The 21906-nt window shown below is 47.3% G+C and overlaps 1 protein-coding gene across 2 annotated transcripts in view; it reads right to left on the bottom strand.

The window, feature by feature from the left end:
* Positions 1–7474: 7474 nt before the first annotated feature.
* UBL7 (ubiquitin-like 7 (bone marrow stromal cell-derived)) overlaps positions 7475–21906 on the bottom strand; it is a 24147-nt gene continuing 9715 nt past the window's right edge. For both annotated transcript variants that reach the window (XM_006866488.1, XM_006866489.1), the window contains exons 4-11: positions 16567–16649; positions 15741–15825; positions 15129–15186; positions 14263–14396; positions 13969–14018; positions 13606–13773; positions 12961–13083; positions 7475–7707 (exon numbers count right to left, since the gene is read on the bottom strand). In XM_006866488.1, the coding sequence (XP_006866550.1) occupies positions 7570–7707; positions 12961–13083; positions 13606–13773; positions 13969–14018; positions 14263–14396; positions 15129–15186; positions 15741–15825; positions 16567–16649 (839 nt within the window). In that variant the 3' untranslated portion in view covers positions 7475–7569. The remainder of the gene's footprint in view (positions 7708–12960; positions 13084–13605; positions 13774–13968; positions 14019–14262; positions 14397–15128; positions 15187–15740; positions 15826–16566; positions 16650–21906) is intronic.

Here is a 21906-nt window from a genome sequence, read left to right as displayed (position 1 = left end):
ATGCTGACAAGCCTGAGGGGGAGACACATTCCTGCCCTGCTCCTCCACATGGCTCCCCATGGGAGACGAGAAGAAAGAAACAATGCTGGGGCTTCTATCTAGGATGGGGGCAGCAAAAGGCCTGGAAGGGGCCATTTCCTGAGCCATGAACAGCTAGCTGAGGCACAGCCAGACTTTCAACCCTCATCTTTCAGGATCCAACTCGGCTCTTTCTTCTACTCTCCAAGCTGAACATCTGAGGCTCGAGTTCATAGCTGAACATGGCATTCGTGTGGGTGACTTGGCCCAAGACACGAGGTCTGTGGGGGCGGGGGTATAAGAATGGAGTCCAAGCTCACAAGTTCCACATGCTAGACCCCACCCACCCTGTTGTGAAGCCTGGAGCCTGACGCCCACCCAGGTCTTCTGGGTACTCAACCAGCAACTCTTAATGTCACCCACGTTCATTGTCACCTATTGCAGTTTGGATCTGGTACTTTTGAGTACAGACTCCCCAGCCTTTTCAGAGACAAGCTCACCCCTTCATCTTCCCAAACTCTATTTCTGTGCAGTAGCCCATTATGGTTCTGTTGAGAGACGTGGACAGGACGGGAACACAGAGGGCGCATGCCCTGTCTGCAGGACAGCCACCAATCAGCTCCAGCCCAGAGGGCTGTGGAGAAGAGCACCCACAGAGACAGGAAGGATGGTTTTTCAAGAAGCTGAAAATTGAGTTTTTGTTGGAATTCAATTTTTAAATATAAAGTAAGAGGACAGTGCTTATTGTTAAGTATTGTGAAGTCAGTTCTGATTCATAACACCCCTGTATAGGGTTTCTGTTGAGTTTGAACTGCTGACCTTGTGGTTCAAACTGACCTTACGGTCCAGTGCTTATCTTACAATGCCACACCAGGACTCCAAGAGGATGAAGATTGTCTAATAAAGCAGGTTTGGAGGCCACATCTGGGATCTCTGACTTGTGTGTGCTCACTGGGGGCGGGTTCCAAACTCTCAAGCACAGGGACAGCCTCTGAATGCCTAGCTACCCTGGTACTTGGCCCAACTCTGAGAGATCACATCAGGGCTCAGGGTTGGAGCAGGTAAGGAGCAAGGAGGAAGCCTTCCTTGGCCCCAGCAACCTCCCCCACGTTCCACCTTGGTTCTCAATCCACCTACAAACTTCTGCCAGAGCATTCCTACACTCCCCAAGTGGCTGTCCCACCTCATTTACCAGTTTGCCTTTCCTTCCAGGCCAGCTCAAAGTCCACCCCCTCCTAGATGTTCAACATACCCCACCTTCCAGTGGAGAACTCAAATTGCCAACACCCTTCTCAGCCCTAGGGACCAACACTTTCCCATGGCATCCCATTCCTGCATCTCTGTCCCAGTCATCCATTATTGCTTGATTGATTCACCCTACCCTAAGTGGTCAGCCACGCTGAGAGAAAAGAGTGAAAGTCCAGTGATGGACAGGGCCTTGGCAGAAAAGAGATGGACCTTTTCTCCCTTCATTGGGGCACTCAGCCTACCTAAAAACAGCTGAGTTTTCCCATGGCTTCCTGGGGCAGCTCAGCATCCTTTGCTCAAAATCTGCCAATAGGGCACTGGGCTTGTGATTGGAGTGCCACCTCGTGGCCACTTCTGGAACAACCATACAGGAGTTAGCAAACTGAGTTACCTGTGTGGTGGCAACTGGACTACTCCCAAGCCATGTCAGAGACAAGCACACCCCTCCCCTTCCCAAAATCTATCTCCGAGCCCAGGTCCTTCGTATCCAAGTTAAAGCCGGAGCTCATGAAAGTCATGTGGAACTGATATAGATTTACAAAGTCTTCCAACTAGATATGTGGGAAGAACAAGTCCCAATTTGGTCACTGACCAGTTAAGGGAAGGCCCTGACCCAGCCCAGGAGTGTTTGTTTATAGAACGAGGAAGAGGAGCTGTAACAGCAGCTCTTCTCCTTGACTGCCTATCTAGACCAGAAATGACACTTGCTTATTCTGTCTTCTGTGCATCCTTGTTAGCACAAGAATTATTGTTTTTAAGTGCTGTGGAGTCAGTTCCTACTCATAGTACTAAAGTGCCTTTAAGTCAGTTTTGACTCATAGAGAACTTTATAGGGTTTCTGTGGAACAGTTGGTGGGTTTGAACCATCGACCTTGTGGTTCACAGTCCAGTGCTTTTCCTAGTGCCACACCAGGACTCCACACCAGGACTAGGCTGAATTAAATATACATTTTAAACTATCTCCCCAGGATAGAAGGTATCCCAAGAACCCCCAGCTCTAATGAAATCCTTGGGTCTGCAGGGCCCATGAGGAGATTCGCATGCAGGTGTGTGGCCACCCACACACAGTGCACTTCGTTTCACCAGTCCTGGTGTGAGTTTGAACTGCAAGGTCGATGGTTCAGATTCAGCAGCCATTTCTATACAGATTTAGCAGTCACTATGAATCAGAACTGACTGGACAGCACTTAATAACTTAGAGACCATTGGCTCCAACCTGATAGCCCCTTACAACAGCCCATACCTCGGCTGTGCAGCCTTTGCTATGTAACTGCAGGCATGATGAGCCCATGTCACCATGCAGCCTGGTCTGTGTTGAGTCGACAAGTCTTTTTCCCCCATGAAAGAGACCTCTAGCCAGTGGTCCTAAATATGCCCTTCAGGGGTGTCAAGACAGAGGTCATGCCCTTCTAACTCCTATAAAAAGGGTAAATAACCTCTGTTCCAAATAGGTCCCTCATGGGCCTTTGCCTGGTCATTTAATGAACTTCTGCTGAGCTTCTAGTAGGTGCTAAGCAATCCAGTTGTGTCCATCCCTTTGAAAGATCAGGTCTCAGACTAGAACACATCTAACATGGAGACTGGGCAGTAAAGGGCCCGAGAAACTGGGTGGCCTGCTTCTGATTTTACCAACAGGCTGTCCCATTGGACTCAGTCTTGGCTCATCCCTGGGCTAATTCTCATCTATAGGTAATGGCTTTCTGAGACACTGTGTTGAGAAAGGTTGTGAGCTTGGATCTGGACCCAGGAAGGTCAGAAATGAGACCCCACCCTGGACAAGAGCAAATCATTTTCTGGGCCCCATTGAAGAACCATTAACTTTCTCTTTTCCCATCCCTCTTGTTAGGGTCACTTGATTGTCCAGGTCCTGACTCGGTCATCTAAAACATTCACCAGCTCAGCTTTGAGTACCCAGGCATTGCAGATACACACACTGTGTAGTGAAGTCCAGGAAAAACATCAGCTGTGACTCCAAGACTGGAACCTTGGTCAGTCTGATTAGGAGGAAACCTAATTACCCTGTAAGACCCAAACAGCCCTTTCCAGGGAAGATAAGTAGGCAGTGACCCTTCAGGCCTCTCAAGTGGCTTTCAGGTCTGTCTGCCAGGTACGTAGCTCTAGGAGGGTACAGTGTATCAGAATAGTGCTGATACAATCCCAAGCCCTGCAAAGGCCGGTTTCCCAGCACACAGTCACGTCCTCATTAGTAAATGGGGATATCATCATCTACTTTACAGGGTTGTTAAGAGGATCAGCTGAGATGGCATATGTGAGTGCCCAGCTCAGTGCCTGGCACAGAGAAGGTCATGATAAATGAGCACTACCGCATGGGATTGCAGTTCGCCAGTTTTGCCAAGGTAGAGCAGGGCAGTGCCTGGGGCACTGTGAAAGGCATTCAGAGCACAGAGGAAGCTGAATTCTATTCCAGCGACTGTAGAGCCTGCATTCAGCTTCAGCCAGTACCAACAAGGCCAAGGGAACCAGAAGCAGATGGACTGATCAGAGCCCAACCCAGAGCCAGAGGGTGTCCTAACTGTTGGGTTCAAACAGATAGAGGGAGACCTGAGTAATCCACCTCCCCCACCAACATCATCACCATTCACTTTGTCAAGGCCTATGACAGAGGCAAACAGAAGCCACCTCAGGGCAGGACTTGAAAGCTTGGTCTGGGGCCCGGGCCAGATGGGGCCAAGGCAAGGAGCAGAATTAGGGCCCATGTGCCCAACAAGCTGTGCCAGCCCATCCCATGCCAGCCTCGCCAAGTTTGAGTTATATCAGGAGAAGGGATCTGTTCAGAAAACTCACCCATCTCAGCATATTTGCATATTCTATTTTGGGGTTCTTCCTTTTTTCTTTTTCCCTTAGCTTCCTAGAAAAGTTCTCGTGATCAGTTCCAACTTCACCTCTGCTGAACTGACGAAGCTCACGCTCAGTCCCTCCCTGGCTTCTCCCAGAGTTCTCTTCCCTCAAGCCCTACGATCTGGCTTCAGTCCCACTGCACCATCTCAAGGTCACCACGGCTCAAGTCAGCAAGCCGAGGTCAGACTCGCTACTAGGTTTCTCTGGCACATGACACCACCGTTGTGCCCTCTGTCCAGTTCTTCCATTCCCTCAGCTTGCCTTCCCAGAAGCCACAGAGCCCGCCGGCCTTCCATTTCCACGTCCAGTGATCACCATTTCCTATGAGGTCTAGCTCCTTAGTGGGTATCTTTTCCTCTGCTTCTTCCTAGAAAGTTGAATTACCTTCTCTCATGACACATGCGCAGTCTTCACTTTAAGGTTCTCTGAGCACTATTTCTAGCCCAGAAACATCTACAAGACATCTTTCTACCTGGCTGTTCCATGCACTCATGTTCAATGTGTCCAAAACTGATCTCATATTCCAATTCCTTCTTGCGGCTCCACCATCCACCCATGCACATCCTGGCTGTCTTCTCCCTCTGCCTCACCCCCAGATCCCATCCTGCTGTAACATCTCACACCCCCTCACCCCAGCTCCCCTGCTGCTGCTCTAGTTGAGGCTCCCATCCTGGCCCATCTGGAGGCAACTAAGCCTCCTAGCCGGTCTCCCAACTCCATCTCACTTCCCACAAATCCAGCCTCCACACAGCTGTCAAATGGTTCTCACACCAATCTGGTCCCCCCACTGCCCAGCTTAAAGCCCTCCAAAGGGCACTGTGCTCTCAATACAGTCTAAGCTCCTCAGCCTGAGCCGGGCCCACACTCCACACTTGAGAGGCCACCAACAACGGTAGAAAAAGCACCAACTTTTGGAGTAAGACCTGAGTCTCTAGGCCAACTTTTCTGCAGCCTAAGATTATGGATAAGTGAACTCAACTGTCTGAACCCTGGCATTCCCCATCTATAAAACAAAGAAGATATGGGACCAATGCTAATTCCTAGTCTCTCCCATCCTCACTGCCACACAGCTAGGTCAGCATTCCTCAGTTTCCCCATAGGGCTCCCTGCCTCAAGCTGGCACCTATTGTTCCGCACACAACAGCCAGAGTGACCTTCCTAACATAGAAACCAAAGTCTCCCCGCTGACCAAAACTCTTCTCGTATTCCCCATTGTCCTCAGTGGCAAGTCTAACTCCTTAACATGGCTTGAAATGATCTAGTCCCTCCCTGCCTACCTACCGTCTCAGCCCACTCTGACATGCAGGTCCTTAGGAGCCAGGTTTTCTCCCCTCTCATCCTCTGCAACCATTCTCTTTTGCCTGGAACATACTCTGTCCCACCCAAACCCTCCATCCTTCAGCTATGGTGCCTTTTCATGAAGCTTTCCTTAACCAGCACGTCCCCAGCCCTAGTTAGCTGCCTTCCCGTGAGTCCCCACAGCCCACTGTATTGGCCTGGCAGAGTTCTCATTAGACTTTACTGGAAACGTGTGTTTATGGATCAACAACACAGCTCTGTGTGAGCAAGGACCTACCATGTTTGCCTGGCACAAAGTAGTGCCTCAGTGTTTATTGAAAGAGTAAGGCTTTGAGTTGGACGGGACAATGGTGAGGAAGGTGCCCTTTGGCCCATGGAAAGCCCCAGGCTCAGTGGGGCCACTTATCAAACCAATCATATATTATTAAAAACATGGTCACAGGAAGCACAAAGCCAACTTGCCAAGACCCTGAGGAAAAAGCTGACAAAGAAGGGAAAGGGAAATTATGGGGATGCTCAGTTCTGGGAAGCAGGGTAACTGGTACTGGGAGGTCAGCTCCAGGAATAGGGAGGGCTACCCAAAGTTCTACAGCAGAGTGGACAGGGAGAGTTATGAAGCCCCAATGCCTTTGAAGGCAGTCCTTGGGGACAGTGTGAAAGATGCCACAGAGTGGAAACTAACCAGCTCTAAGCAGGCTGTTGCATGGAGACAGGAAGGGCTGTGTCAGCCCCATTTGACCAAGACAGGCCCATGAGGATGAAACTGGCCTTTGTCTCCACCACAAGCAAGAGACACTGAGTTCAAAGACAGAGCTTCTCGCTCCTTGTTCCCAACCACAAGAGGAAGCTGGACCCCAGGGAGACGGCTGAGGCACAAACCGGCCTGCCACCAAGTAGCCTGGGGTGTTCCAAATCTTTTCTGCCAATGCAAACTCCTCTTCACATTAATCCTAGGACTGCGAAACAGAGACTTACCACATTTTCTGGAGGAGGGAAAGAAAAATGGACCCGGAGCAGCGGGTCTTCTGAGGACCCCACTGTCAGTGTCACTGATAGTCCAGAGGTCAGTCAGAGAAAAGTCCTTAAGTAACTCAAGTCTTGCTCACATGGGAAAGGGAGCAGGCTTGTTCTATGTGGCCCTCAGGACAGAAAGGAGACTGAGGAGGAACACTCCGGAGAACAGTTAAAGGACTGAATAAACTGTCCTTATAAGTGGTCAACTTTGTCCCAGGAGGTGACAAGTAGAAGTTGAATGACCATGAGTGTGGACGCTTGAGTGGCATGTTTGCCAAAGGTATGGCGCTGGAGACCTGAGCTCCTTCTACCCGTGTTTGTTCCCAAGTGAGCTGAGCCACCACCTACAGGGAAGGAGTTTCTTCCTTAATGGAGTATGCAAAGCACGGGAAACCCACTTGCTCAACTTGGACACGTCTGTGACGCCACTGGGAGCGAGAGCATGGGCAGATGGAGCAGCAGCTTGAGGGTTGGTGCCCTGCTCCTGCTGGTGGTGGTGTTTAGAATTGTTATTTAACTGCTCTTGTATGTATTCCTTCAGGATAGGAGGACCCAGCCTCCTGGCATGGCTCTGAGGCCTGGATCCTGGTGTCATTACAGAGGAGATACCAAAGAATGCTTGGTGAGGCTGGGCCAGAGCAGGGATAAGGAATCTTCTGGAAGCCTTTGGGAGAGGGAGTGATGTAGAGGACAAGCTGCCCTCACTTGCTCCCTTGTAGGTCTCCCCAGCCTTTCCCCAGACTGTGGACAGCTCCAAAGCATGTGCCTCAGCTGCTCATAACAGCAGCCACCCGAAGAATGGGCAGCAGCCCTGTTCTGGCCCTGGGCATGCCCTGTTTATTGCTAGAACCCTCTGAAGATGAATGTGGACATTCCATAGTGGAAGCATTCATTCACTTTGTCCTAAATTTCTCCACCCAGGGCCCAGACCAGGAGTTAGCCAGCTTTGATACCACAGCACCCAGACTCCTTGCTGACCCACTGCCTCCACCAGCTCAGGTCAGCCAGAAAGGGCAACACAATGGACAAAGCACAAAGAGGTGACCATCAGGTAAGTATATTGGGGAGAGGCACCTTCATGAGTGCCTCCCATGGGCAGCAGCCTGCTGAGGACCAGAGGGAAATGGGGGCTCAGGGGGCCCCTCCAGCAAAGATGAGCTCCAGGGCTGCTTGGATGTCTCCCCCAGTGGCCTGCAGGGCCCGGAGGCTCAGCTCGTCATCCTGGATGCCCATATCCCGTAGCTGCTGCAGCTGGGGCTGCCACTGGCTCTGTGGAAAGACAGAAGCAGGCAGGCACTGTTAGCAGGGACCCTACAGACAGCTCCTCAGGTTTGTACTTTTGGCTGAGAAGAAAGGAGGGGGGATTCGTATAGCTGTGGTGCTGATTGTACCATAGAACCCAGGGCTTCTTGGAAGGCGAACTAACTGATGGGCTTGAGGATTTGGAAAATAAATTCAAAGTTTTATAACCAAAAACAAAGAAGGAAATACCAATGTAACTATCAAAAGGAAAGCACCAATTATTTAAGTTACTTGTTCTTTTCTTTATATGTTGTTGTTGTTAAGTGCCGTCAAGTCGGTTCCAACCCAAAGTGACCCTGTATAGGATTCTGAAGAAGCGGCTGATGAGCTTGAACCACCAACCTTGCAGTTCAAACCAACTCTGCAGTCCAGCACCACACCAGGACTCCCTGATACATATACGGACACACACATATATAAATATACACACATACAAGGGATTTCAGAAAGTTTGTGGAAAACTGGAATGAAAAGAAAATGGAATTTTCCACAAACTTTTTGAAGTCCCCATGTATCTATGCCCACATTATAAAGGGGCTCCAAAAGCGTATGTGGAAAAATTCCATAATCTTTCAATTATATTTTTCCATAAACTTTTTGAAGCCCCCTCATGTGTGTACATATATACATGTGCATATGTGCATGTATGTGTGTATATATGTGTGTTTGTATACATACATATATATATATACATATATATATATGTATAGCATGGTGGCTCCATATGATAAGTAATAGAACAAGAAGGTCTGTGGTTCAAGCCCACCAGCCGCTCCATGGGAGAAAAATGAGCCTTTCTGTTCCTACAAAGATTTTAAAAGCCTCGGAAACCCTATACTGGGTTGCTATGAGTCAGAACCAAATCGATAGCACTTCACAACAAAACACCTATATACACACACACACCTATAAATAAATGGGTGAGCACACTTCCTAATTATTTCATTTGTGAACATGAATGTGATAAAAATCTTACTCTCATCTACTCCTAGCCTCACTCCAGAAAAATCACTTTTGTTTCTTTGGGGAAATATATTTATATTTCTTACACCTCTATTCTACACTCTACCCCCACCTCCTTTTGTAACATCATCAATCTAAGAGCTCTTTTCATGTCAGCACATGAAGAACTTTTAATACAGAATGTATAACATTCCATCTTGTACATAGAAACCTGAAATAAAATATCCTTGGGTTAGTTCCCATCTTCTGCTGTTACAAACAATACAGCAATAACTGTACAGATGCTAGTTTATACACACATACATCTCCAGGATAACTTCCTAGAAATGAGACTGCTCCTAAGAATTCATGGGTTTTAAGTCCCTCAGTATTTCCTTTTCTGTAAATTGTCTGTTCACATCCTTTGCCCACTTTTCTATGGGACTTCTTACCTTCCACCACCAAGTCGATTCCGACTCATAGCAACCCTATATAAGTTTTCTGAGACCATATATCTTTATGGGAGCAGACATCTCTCTCATGGAGCAGCTGGTGAGTTTGAACTGCCAACCTTGTGGTTAGCAGTTGGTTCTTTCCTACAATGCCATCAGGGTTTCTTCCGAGGAGTGACTGGTAGTTTTGAGCCATCGACCTTATCCTACAGCAGGACTCATTCTATGGGGTTCCGTGCCATCGAGTTGGTTCCTAAACTCCTAGTAACTCTACATATTTGGAACATTTGTCCTTTTTAAACATGGGTTACTGTCTTTCACAGTTAATTGTTAGCCTTTAGATTTTGCTTGTTCTTTGGTTTGGCATGCAGAAATTTTCTTCTGCAAACTCAGAACTATGTAAGAGAATAAATTTACGTTGTTTTAATTAAGTCACCAAAACACAATAGATATTACTCTTTTATTTAATGGCTTCTGCGTTTTTACGTTTCAGCTATGCAAGGCCTTCTCTCCTACAGAGAGGAACGTCCCCACACCTTCTTCTAGTACTTTCATAGCTTCAGTGACATCTCACAGCAGAAGTGACATGCCCAGCGTAGCAAGGAAAACAATGTGTTCACAGGTGGGAAGGCGAAGGCAGTGGGGATGAAATGCAAATTCAAAGAGATTGGCAGAGGTCAGAATGCTTTCAAAGCCACACATATCAACTTGGATTTATTTTACAGGCCAGGCGGAGCCACTGAAAGCTCCTGAGCTTGAGAGCTAAGTAAGCCCAGGTCCAGCTCAGGAAGGTGAAGAGACAAGAAAGGCTTACTTGCTGGCATGTCATGCTCCTATTCCTTCTTCTGACCACAAGGACCTCGTGATATAGTCAAAAAAAAAACAAAAACAAAAACCACAGCACGAGCTTGAAGCATCTCTACTACTCTGTCACTCTGAGCAAGTTGCAGGAATGTCACTAACACCACGGGCTTATTGTGGGGAGTAAAGGGAACTGACATGACACAACCAGCTGGAGCCCGGTGGCATGCAATAAGACCTGGTCCCTTAGGTCCTCCACTCAGCTGCAGAAAGCCTCTCTACGAAACCCGGTGAATGACGTCTCGTAGGAATGCTCCCCACAACTGCCATAGCAAGTCTCATCTCCTGAGCTTGGCATTCAAGGCTCCTGCTCTCCTTTTCCTTGGCTGCATCTCCAGCTCTACACCAGTCTTTGTGGTTTTGAATATGTTACATATTCCTCCACATCTCTGTTCAAACAGAGGTGCCTCTGCCTAGAAACCATCTTTCCAACTCAATTCCCCCTACCCTATTTGACAAACTTCTTTAAACAAAAAAAACAAAAAAAACATTTTACTGTGGTTCACAGGTGAAAGTTAGCAAATGCTGCCCCCATTTGACTGTTCTAAAGAGCACGCTGTTCTTATTGCTCACTTTATAAGCCTACTGTGGGCTGAAAGGTGATCTCTGGGGGCAGCTTCAGTTCCAGGTTGCAGGGTATCTAAGGGCCACAGTCTGAGAGGTTCCACAGGATGTCTGACCTTTTATCTGATTTTGTTCTACATTTTTCTCCCCCTCTGTCCAAGACTCTCTATTGTAATCCCAACCAGAACGTCGGTGGTGGTAACTGGACACCATCCAGTTCTTATGGTCTCGGGCTCATGGAGGCTGGGGCTCATGTGGTCCACTAGTCCTTTGGACTTCACTCTTCTTTGTTCCATATAGGAAGAGACCAAAAGTTGGACCTTAGATGGTTGCTCATAAGATTTAAAGACCCCAGTTTCTACTTAGCAACGCATGATGTCTTGTAGCACTGTGGGTTAATGCATTGGACTGCAAAGTCAGTTTGAACCACAAGGTCAGCGGTTCAAGCTCACCAATTGCTCCTCGGAAGCCCTGTACAAGGTCACTATGGATCAGAACCAACTCGATGGCACTTGACAATAACAACAACATATTCCAAGTGACCTATATGTCTCTAAAGACTATGGTCCTAAGCCCTTGAGCCAAATGACTCAGTTCCTTAAGGTATGTGGTTATGGCTACGAAGTTTACATAACTTTGCCCCTGGTATGCTGTATGCCGTAAACAAACATAAACATGTTTATAGCAAATAAAAATACTTATGTAGAAACATCATCTGCCAAACTTAAATATTCTTGTGGATGTACATCTATATGTCATCCCATACCTATTCTCCACTTAACATGATGCTATCTATTGGTCTAGTAGTGAGGATTTGTGTTTTCTTTACAATGAGGTGCCACCCATACTGAAAGCTGTGGGCTTTGATCCTCATCAGTATTTTAAGTCCTCTTCACTTACAGCAAGCAAGGTTGTATCATGTGTGTATCGCAGGTTGTTCATGAGTCTTTCTCCAACCCTGAAGGCATGGCTCTGATTTCTCTAGGATCTATACCTAGTAGTAGGATTGCGGGACCATATGGTATTTCTATTTCTAACCTTTTAAGGAAGTGCCATGTCATTTTCCACAGTGGTTGTACCATTTCACAATCCCACCAGCACTGCATGAGAGTCTCAATCTCCCCAGACCCTCACCAGCATTTGTTGTTTTCCGTTTTGTGTTTTTTTAATCATTGCTATTATTGCCGGGGTGAAATGATATCCCATTCTTGTTTTGAGTTCCATCTCACTAATGGCTGAATCTGTGTTGGAAGAATTGTACAGCCAGATGCTCCCTGGAAGCCAGGACGGCCAGACTTCATCGCTCAAACTTCGAACATATTGTCAGGAGGGACCAGTTCCTGGAGAAGGATATCATGTTTGGTAAAATGGAGGGTCAGAGAAAAAGAGGAAGAGCCCCTATGAGATGGGCACAGGGGCACAGTGGCAGCAGCAATGGACACAAATGTAATGACTACTGTGAGGTTGGCACAGGACCAGGCACAGTTTCATTCTGTTGTGCACAGGGTCACTATGAGTCGGTACCTACTTGATGGCACCTAACAACAACAACAATGGCTACTGGAGCTCTGTAAAATAAGCATTGGAGTGGAAACCATAAAGTCAGCAGTTCAAACCCACCAGGTTGCTATGAGTCAGAACTGACTCAATGGCACACGTCAGTGGCTAACGATGGCCAGCATCCCTTCGTGTATCTGTTTGCCACCTGAACGATCTTCGCTCATTTTTCTACTGGATTCTTTGGCTTTTTGTTGCTGTTGAACTGAAGTTTTCTATAACTTTTAGAGATTAGTCTCTTGTCAGATATATTGTCAAAAATTTTTTCCCAATCTGTAGGTTCTCTTTTGGAGAAGTTTTTTTATGTGCAAAAGTCTAACTTTTAGGAGGTCCCATTCATCTAGTTTATCCAACTAATTCATTGGCAATCAGTTCAGACATCCCTTTCTCAGAAAAGTTTTGTCTGACCTAGGCTCTTCCCTCCAGCCTAGCTGGACTTCTTGCCTTGCTGCTCCCCAAGTTCAGTAACTTTCTGTGTCCCTCCCTGGCAGGGAAGAGCCCTGTCTCACCTATAGCCCCAGCCTATGACCCCAGGCCTGCAGATATGTGCACAATCCTCAGTTGACACTCACGGAATAAGTGGATGAATGACCCCTTAGCTAAAACTTCCATGGCTTTCCAAGCTGGGCAGTCAGCGGGGTAAAGCCATGGTCACTGGGGGCAAAGGGCAGACCAGAGGGACAATGGCCCTTGCTGGACGCATTCCTCACCTGTCAAACTGCCACGTCCCTGCTGTACCTAGAAAGAAACATGCCAAGTGGAAAGGGCCACCTGAGAGCAGAAAAATGCTTGGAATCAAAACTTAATGAAGAAGCCCCGTGGACAAGAAGTGGCAAAGACTGACCTGGAGGCTAGGCTGCCCAGAGGCCTGCAGAGCATGTTGTAGGGCTTGGCTGAAGAGATCGTTGGTGATGGGCGTCCCTGACTGGACGCTGGAGGACATTGGTGAAGTCCCTGAGGAATGGCCCTAGGACAAATCAGTGTGGTCAGTGCTACCCTCCAAGCTACGTCGGTCTCACAGCAGATACCCACTGCTGACACATCACCCAGCAGTGTCCCTGAGCTTGCCCATGAGACAATTCCATGTGGGCAGGACAGGCTGCATTTTCTTCTGCTCTGGGGAGTTGGAATCCAAGTCCCTGACCTAGTCTGGAATCTCAGCATTGGCTCAGAAGCTGGAATAGGCTTGGCACCAAGAATGCTTAAGTAGGTGACATCCGGCCCCCGGTAGGGATATGGAAGGGTATATTATGTGAGGGGAGTCTTTCAAGCACCAGAGGTAATCAATCAGAAGTGTGCTGAACCCCAGCCTTCTCAATCCAGGAAGAAGCAAGCATGAAAGACACCTCCTTAAGAGGTGCAGTGAGTTCCAGGCAGAGTTCAGCATCAATCAGACCCACACCAGAGTCCGCAGAGGCACACCCATCCCCACCACTAGTAGTTTGTCCCTTGGGGCCTGGTTGAGATCTGCCCAGTCCTCTTTCCATACCTGGGTGCCAGGAGTCGGCGTGTGAGAGCTGCTCTCTGGTGTGCTGGCCAGGGCCAGGGCGGTGGCCAGTTCACTCTGGGTGATGGGTCGGGGCCCAGCAGCTCCACTGTACCCCAGGGAGGCTGGCCGGGAGCTGGGTGTGCTGCTAGAGGGTGTGGGCCTAGTGCTCTGGAGAAAGGAGGCAGGCACAGTCAGGGTGGAGGCACTGGGAGAGTACCCGATGAACCCAGCCCCATTCCAGGAACAGTTCTTAAGGGAAACCCTCTAAGTCTCTAGGTTCAGAAGAGAATCCAGAGGAAGTACAATCGAGACTTGGTAGCTGAAGGGCAATGGCCACCTCCCAGCAGGCAGCCAACCACTTACTGGGTGAAAGTCATCCTCATCATCGGAGAGCCCTTCAAACAGGAAGCCACCTGAAGGAGGGAGACCAGATCTCAGGAGAAAGAACAGAAAGGCAAAGGCGCAGCTCCAAACTCCCAGCTCAAGTTACTCTCCAAATTCCTATTTTCATCTCTCCCTTTGGAAAATTACAGGACAGATGCACTTCCTGACTCAAACTCAGAGTTCCCAAGGAACGCCCTCTGCCAGAGCTATACATAGCTGAGTAAAGTGCAGCCTGCTCCCAAAAGGGGCCCACCTAGCTCTCCTGGCGCTTACCTGGCATGTCCCGGTATGAACTGGAGGGCATGCTCCGGGAAGAGGAGTCAGCTCCTGGCAGTGGGGTGCTGCCCGCCACTGAGTGCAGAACCAGCACAATGGCATTGACCAGGGCCGGGTGGGCAGGCACCAACCTAGCAGGAAGAAACCCAAGGGTAACTAAGAACACAACACCCTCGGCCATGGCAGGGGGTCAGCACTTCTGGGTGGCCCTCACAATAATCAAGTCCCCCAGCAGGACCGTGAATCCCTGTCATCCGGTTGTCCTGCCCCCAGCAACAGCTCCAGTTCCTGGGACCCCCTTCAGAGTCTTTACTATTCAGTGACCTCCCCCTTCAGAAGAGGCCAGAGGCAGCAGGGAATGATGGGATGTGTCCAGCCTGGGAATCTCAGCTTCAGTCAGTCTCAGGTCTGACTCTTCACTGGGCTACCTGTTACAGGCCACCTTCCCTTCCCAGAGAGGGACTCAGTGGGGGGGAATGGGACATAACATCTACTGTGCTTTTTCACACTAAAATCTTAGGAGTCTATACACCAGTTTCTCCTTTCCCCGCTTAAAATCCTTCGAAGTCTCCTAGTTTCTGCTGCATAAAATCTACACTGAGCCTGGATGCAAAGCCCTCCCCCTTAGAATCCGGTTTTAGCCAAAAACTCCCACGTGCTCCCTGCCCTTGGGAATCATTCTCCTCCAAGTAGTCCTGGCCCTGGGGCATCTCTACATATTAGAAGGTAGATGTGGTGACAAACTAGGAATGACAGAATTCATTACTCTTAGGACTAGGTTCCTTGGGACAAAAGCAATTCCACTTCCAGCCCAACCACCTGAGGGGATGTAAGGTGCCTCTTAGTAAGGCGGTTACACTTACGTATCAAGCATGTTGGGATCAGCAAAGACAGAGAAGAGGTCCTTGTCTTGAAGAACCCCTGAAAGAGAATATGACTTCCCTCAGAGAATGGATTTATGGCCAGATCAAAGAGGGAGAAGAGGCTTTGGGACACAGAACAACAGGCTAGACAAGGACATAGGCCACAAGGCAGCCCTCACTAGAAGCAGGAGGAGACAAGGCACAGGGCAGCGCAACAAGCTCCTCCATCTCGTTTACTCCATCTTGTTTCCCACTGGCCACGCCCCCAGCACTTGACACACACACTGAGTACCAACTACACCCTAACCACTTCTCCCCCTGCATCTGGGGCTTCTGGGTGCCTTCCTGACCTATGAAGGCCTGCAGCAAGTCTTCCCTGATGGCTTGGTGTGCATTAATGGTTGTCCTCACTTATGATTTAAGCCAGGCTCTCTCCATGGGTATGAGCTCTCTGAAGCCTGGGCATATCTAACACATTTTGCTTACTCTTCCTCCTTCTCCAAAGACCAGCTTTTCTTCAGAAGATAGTCAAAAGTCTCTTTATGGGGAATTGTTTTCTCTTGGCTTCTCCTTTGCCAGCTACTCCCACTTCAAGTTCACTCCTGCACTTACCGAGAGCAATGGGGTCACTGCTGAGGCCTGGGGTAGCCACAATGATCTGATCTAAAGATTCCTTGTTGCTGAGCATCTTAAAGACCTGCAGGAGAAATGGGGAGGGCTAAGCACCCTAACCAGAGTGACTGACTTCACCAATCCCCACGCTCTCTCCAAGTGCTTCCTCCCTCTAAGTGCTTACACATAGGCCACCACAATGGAACAACAGCCCCAGGAAACACATGAACCTCTTTTTATTCTGGCTTACTGGAGGGAAAAGAAACAATTTTAAAAAAGCAGTAAACCTTCAATCTCTGCTACAGCTGTAATGCTTTCAAAATAGAAGTTTTCATTACAAGCCCAATAACCAAAAATTTTCTAGGCCCCCAAAAGTCCTTTTCAACCTCCATATCATTATCATTTCATATTCATACAGACTGGGAATTTCACAGCTATGTTCATTTTGCTTGCCAAGTTGCCTATAAAAAGCCCTCAGCCCATTTCCCCATAGAAGGAATGCAGGTAAGGGACAATAGATGGGCAGGCAATTTCACCAAGGCCAAACAGTGAGGCCCACAGACCCAGTCATATCTGATCCTCTATTCAATCCATCGGGCCAATATCAGCAGAGGCTATATTATTGTCCTTACAGGGAATCAGCAATGCCCGGCTGAAAGTGTTCTACTGAGGCCCACAGACATGGCAAAAACTCCCTGAGGAATTCTTGGTTGCCATGGCAATGGGATTCGGGACCCCCACTCCCCGTGTGATCCCACATTGGGATCACAGCCTCTCCTGCGGTCCTGACTGGGGGTAGGGGCCGAGGGCCATAGTGCACACTCACCGCCTCTCTGTAGGAAGAGCTGCTGTGCAGAGCAGTGTGCAGAACCCGGAACTCCCTCATGGCAGCCACTTTGTCCACAGGCTCTGAGGACAAGACACTGACAGTCACCAACAACCCAGTCCCTGGCCCTGCCACCTACTCACAACATCACTTCACCATGTGATCAGGGGCAGCTTGGCCTAGGGGATCCCCTTCCTTATGGCTCCACTAAATATGTGAGGCCCCATTCAGAAAAACCCATGTATGCCACAGATGTGGACGCTGCATTCTCTTTTAAGAATTTTAAGAGATCAAAGAAAAACAAGCAACCAAATTCAAGATCCAGTGAGGGGAAAATTACCATACGGAAAAAGAATGCTCTGATCAATATCTCGCTGCAGGAATTCTAGACTTCTTCCATTTAAATAGGAGGGAGATCTATTCAACTCAATAGACTCATATGCCCCAACAACCAAACCCACTACTGTCGAAGCAATTCCAACTCATAGCACCCATGCAAGGCAGAATAAACCACTCTACAGGGTTTCTGCAGCTAGACTCTTTACAGCAGCAGACTGTTTCACCTTCCTCCTAGGGACTGGTGGATTCAAACTGACGACCTTTCAGGAAGCAATCCAACCTTTAACCTGCTGTGTCTCCAAGGCTCCTCTTATATTTGAACAGGAAAAAGGTATAGTCAACTCAGTAGGCTCATAAGCAGTGATTTAAAATACGTGCTCCAAACCATCTTAATCCTATGGAGCTATGTTGACACAATATGTTATGAGAAAGAAATAGAGCCAAGTTGTATGTACATTCTCTGGCACAACGACGTGAAATGGATCATTATGTATGTGGTCTGAGGGCAGAAGGGGATAAGGAGAATAACAGTTCGTAGATAGGGCACTAGGATCGTGGGTAATCATTTTCACTTCTGGTATTTTCTTTCATGCTTCTGCAATACCATCTTGAACTTAAAAGAAAAGACAAGAATCTAGAAAATACACTGTATTTCAAAGGCCTGTAACAAACTTTCATCACATGCTCGATAGCAAATGATTCACTGGTGCCCTGAACTCCTTTTTGATTTCTGGACAAACTATTCATATATATGGGAAAGTTTAGTTATCTTAATTCTACTTGATTACCTTACTATTTTGGGCCCTCGTGTGCCACTGTAGGATAAACACTGGACTACTAACTGAAAGACTGACAGGTCTATGAGTTACAACCAACTCAAGAACACACAACACCACCACCACCTTTACTATTTTAAGGACCTCAGTCTATTTCAAAAGTAAACAAATGTGGGTATCAGGGAAGGTAGGAGGTGGGCAGTTCCCCGAGTCACACTGCTCTCCCAGGACCACCACTTATGGCTGAATAGACTGTGTACTGCTCACAGTCAGGAGACACTATTCCCAAAACAAGGTGAATTGCACAACCGTATTCTTAACTATAGTCCTAACCATTGGGGGGGGGGGGTTGGGGGCGTCTCTAGAACAATATTTATCTTAATTATCTAATGAATTACTTCAACAAGCATGTACTGGACATTTACTTCTTGTCTAGCTTTAGGAAAGGAATGCAGCAAGTAAGAGTCTGCCATCGAGGAACTTTCAGGAGACTAGGAGAAACCCAGATCAGACCAATCACTATAAAATACCATGCTGAGGGCTTCAGCAGAGATGTGGATGTGAGGCACTATGAACACAGAGGCAGGGAAACACCACTGAGGAGGAGGTTGTTTTGAGAGGGCCTTTAAGGTAGAGCAGATGTTTCCTGGGAGGAGAACGCATTCCAGGCTAAGCGAGAACACATGCAAAGGCAGGGAGGCATAAAAGGATTTGGCACTTATGAAGGAGCAGAGTTCTTTTTTGCGGCTGAAGGGATTTGCAACTGGCCTAGGAGAACCACCAAAGGAGTCAAGGTGGGCAGGATGGGCCGCCAAGCTCCCCAGCTCCAGGCTCTACTCCAGCGGGAAATCAAGGCGTGTTCAAGGATAAACCAGCTAAAATATCTTCACAAAAATGATTTCTTTTCAGATCTGATTGTTCACTTTCACTTACCAATAAAAAGTCCTTGTGTATCCAAATTCATCTCTAGGCAGAAGGGGAGAAATGGGGCTTAATAATACTAACCATAAACTAATCCTGGTATGGTGTCCTGGTATGGCGCTGTGGATTAATGCGCCAGACTGCAAAGCCATTTGAACTGCAAGGTCGGCGGTTCAAGCTCACCAGCTGCTCCTTGGAAACCCTATACAGGGTCGCTATGGGTCAGAATAGACTCGACGGTACTTAACAACAACAACAATCCTGGTATGGTACACTAACTGCAAGGTCAGCGGTTCAAACCCACCAATCACTCCTCAGAAACCTATACAGGGTCACTAAGAGTTGAAAACCACTCAACAGCACTCAACAAGAGTAATGGGTGTTTCGATAACCTTTCTCAGCTAATTTCACTCTTTGGAGGTGGGAGGCAGCCAGCCTGATGGAAGGACACAAATCCAAGCTTTGGTATACATTTTCGAAGATTTATCTCCTTTACCTATTGCTGTTGAGTTGCTTCCGACTCACAGCAGCCACAAAGGACAGAGGAAAACTGTGCCATAGGGTTTCCAAGGCTGTAATCTTTATGGAAGCAGACTGTCACAGCTTTCTTTTGTGAAGGAACTGATGGGTTCAAACCACCGATCTTTCAAGTTAGCATGTAGGAGGCAGGCTTGATGGCAGATTAGGGAGAAGTGCGGTGCAGACCTCCGCCAGCAATAACACAAAATACCATTCAAAGCAGGTTCAGGGGATGGTCCCAGAACTCTGAGCTTACATATAAAGGAATATTTAGAAAGTTCAAAGACTTATAGCCAGTGGAATTTGTAGCAGAAGCAAGAAAGGTAGTGTTTTCTGATCTGTGGCAGCCAGCCAGCTCCCGGAGTGGTCATCTTGGGCGTGATGGAGCAGGTGAAGGATTAAAAGAACACTCCCATCACAGAGGTCTAACCGATCCTCAGAGATAAAGGTATGGACACTTTTTTTTCATTCATCTTATTTTTCCCTATGTTTGTTCGTCTCTCGCTGTCTGCGCACCTCTGGTGACTAGAGGGTGTGTATGAGCAAGTGGACACCTCCACCCCCCAGAGGGTTCTACTATGCATGTGCACAGATCTGCTCAGAAAAGGAAACTGCTCACAGCATCTAAAAAGGGTGAAGGCGCTGCTTAAAACTGAACGGTCCCCTAAAACGGCTACAGCCAACCCTCAACTGTTTATCACTAAAAAAGAGTTCTAAACAGGGTTTGTGGAGTGGGAGAGAGAGAGACTGAAAAGGAAACAGGCTGGAAATTCAATTTTGAGTTACATCATAAGGAGGCAAAGTAACATCTTGAAATTTCTCAGGCGGTCTTGAAGGCAAGAAGCCGAGAGAAGGGCGTTAAAGTCATCCTCATATTTTGCTAGATTTTTTTTTTTTCCCCTCTTTTCTTTTATGCACTTTTAGATTGTAGTACCCAATCTGTTTGGTTTTTTTTTCACTGTTGCTGTTTTGTTTTTTGGTCCCCATTTACCTTCAGGAGGCTCTTTCTCTCCTACATTACCCAAGAAGAGACAGCAATTGTGGTTATATAGCCACACTGCAATCAAACTCTATAAAATCCCACCACCCAGGCAAGAGTCAATACCAGCTGCTATATACCAGATAGACAGGCAACACCTGCTACAATTACTCTGAGTTGAGTAATAAGAAAAATGAAAAGGGAAGCACATTTCTGGATCACATTGACCAAAAGGCAATCAGAAAGCTCAGTAGCATATCAGCATATGTTCTTCTAATTATTGAAAACACACATAATTATTGAAAATGTGTAAGAAACAACTGACCATTTCGGCACACTTTCAGAAACAAGATAGAGTGACTGAGACAAATGAGGAGGTAGACCTAGACTTCCCATTGGAAGGAGGGCAGACTTTGGAACTGCCTGAGAAGGAATTTAGGAGAATGATACTGAGGTGCATCCAAATGCTCCACAGAGGGTTTAAGAAAAATAAGAAAGAAGTCTGGAAAGCACTATAGGAACAATCAAATAAGAGAGATAGATACAGCATTGAAAACAATTCAAAACCTGCAAGAAGAGGTCCAAACAATTAATAATAAATGAACAATACTGAAAGGACAGAGTCCTGGTGTGGTGCTGTGGGTTAATGCACCAGACTGCAAAGCTGTTTGAACTGCAAGGTCAGTGGTTCAAGCTCACTAGCTGCTCCTCGGAAACCCTATACAGGGTCGCTATGCGTCGGAATTGACTCGATGGCACTTAACAACAACAACACTGAAAGGACAAAGGAGTAGAATTGAAGAGATGGAAGCTGGAAGAGAAATCTCTCAATACTGCTAAGATAGAAGAGCAAGCAGATAAAAGGAAGAAAATCTAAGATTCATGTGGGACAATATGAAGAGGAATAACTTAAGAATTATTGGCATTGTATAACAGGAAGAATCACACAAGTCCACAGAAGAGATAGCTGAAGAGCTTCTGGAAGAAAATTTCCCAAACATACTGCAAAACGAAAAGATAAGTATTCAAGAAGCTCAATGAACCCCAGGGAGGAATAGACCCCAAAAGAAAATCACCAAGACATAGCAAAATCAAGTAAGTATTTAACTACTGTGCCACCTGTACCCCTCATATTCTAAATTGTTGTGTTCATGTTAAGTGCTCCAGAGTCAGTTCCGACTCACAGAGGCCCTGTGTAGGGTTTCTAAGTAGGAAACCTTAAAGAAACACCTTTCTGGTCCTTTTGCGTCACCTATAAAATGCTAAAACTGTTACCTACCTTGCAAAGCCACTATAATGATTAAAGAAGATATCAAAGGAGAGAAACCCAAATCCAAAAACAGGTGCTACTTCCTCCTGCCAATGCCCTTGAGCCAAAGACCATCAGGGCACAACTGTAGTTGTACAAGGTAGGTTTGGTGCCCCTTACACACAGAATGTTACCCACCACTCACCTGCTAGTTTATTGCACTGTGGGGGCTTGCGTTTTGCTGTGATGCTTGAAGCTATGCCAATGGTATTTTTAAGACCAGCAAGGTCACCCATGGTAGACAGGTTTCAGATGAGCTCCCAGATCAAGACCAACTTGGAAGAAGGAGAAGCACACTACTTCCAAATGTTTAGCCATTGAAAATCTTATGAATAGCAGCTAAACACTGTCAGATAGCATCAGAATATTGAATAGTGAAACATGATGGAGAGCACCAGAATACTGGTAAATATAGTGCCAGAAGATGAGCTCCTCAGGCTGGAAGGCACTCAAAATACAACTGGGGAAGAGCTGCTTCCTCAAAGTAGAGCTGATGG

Source organism: Chrysochloris asiatica, unplaced genomic scaffold, assembly GCF_000296735.1.
Source record: "Chrysochloris asiatica unplaced genomic scaffold, ChrAsi1.0 scaffold00092, whole genome shotgun sequence".
Classification (NCBI taxonomy): domain Eukaryota; kingdom Metazoa; phylum Chordata; class Mammalia; order Afrosoricida; family Chrysochloridae; genus Chrysochloris; species Chrysochloris asiatica.
This window is presented reverse-complemented; position numbering and strand designations above follow the sequence as displayed.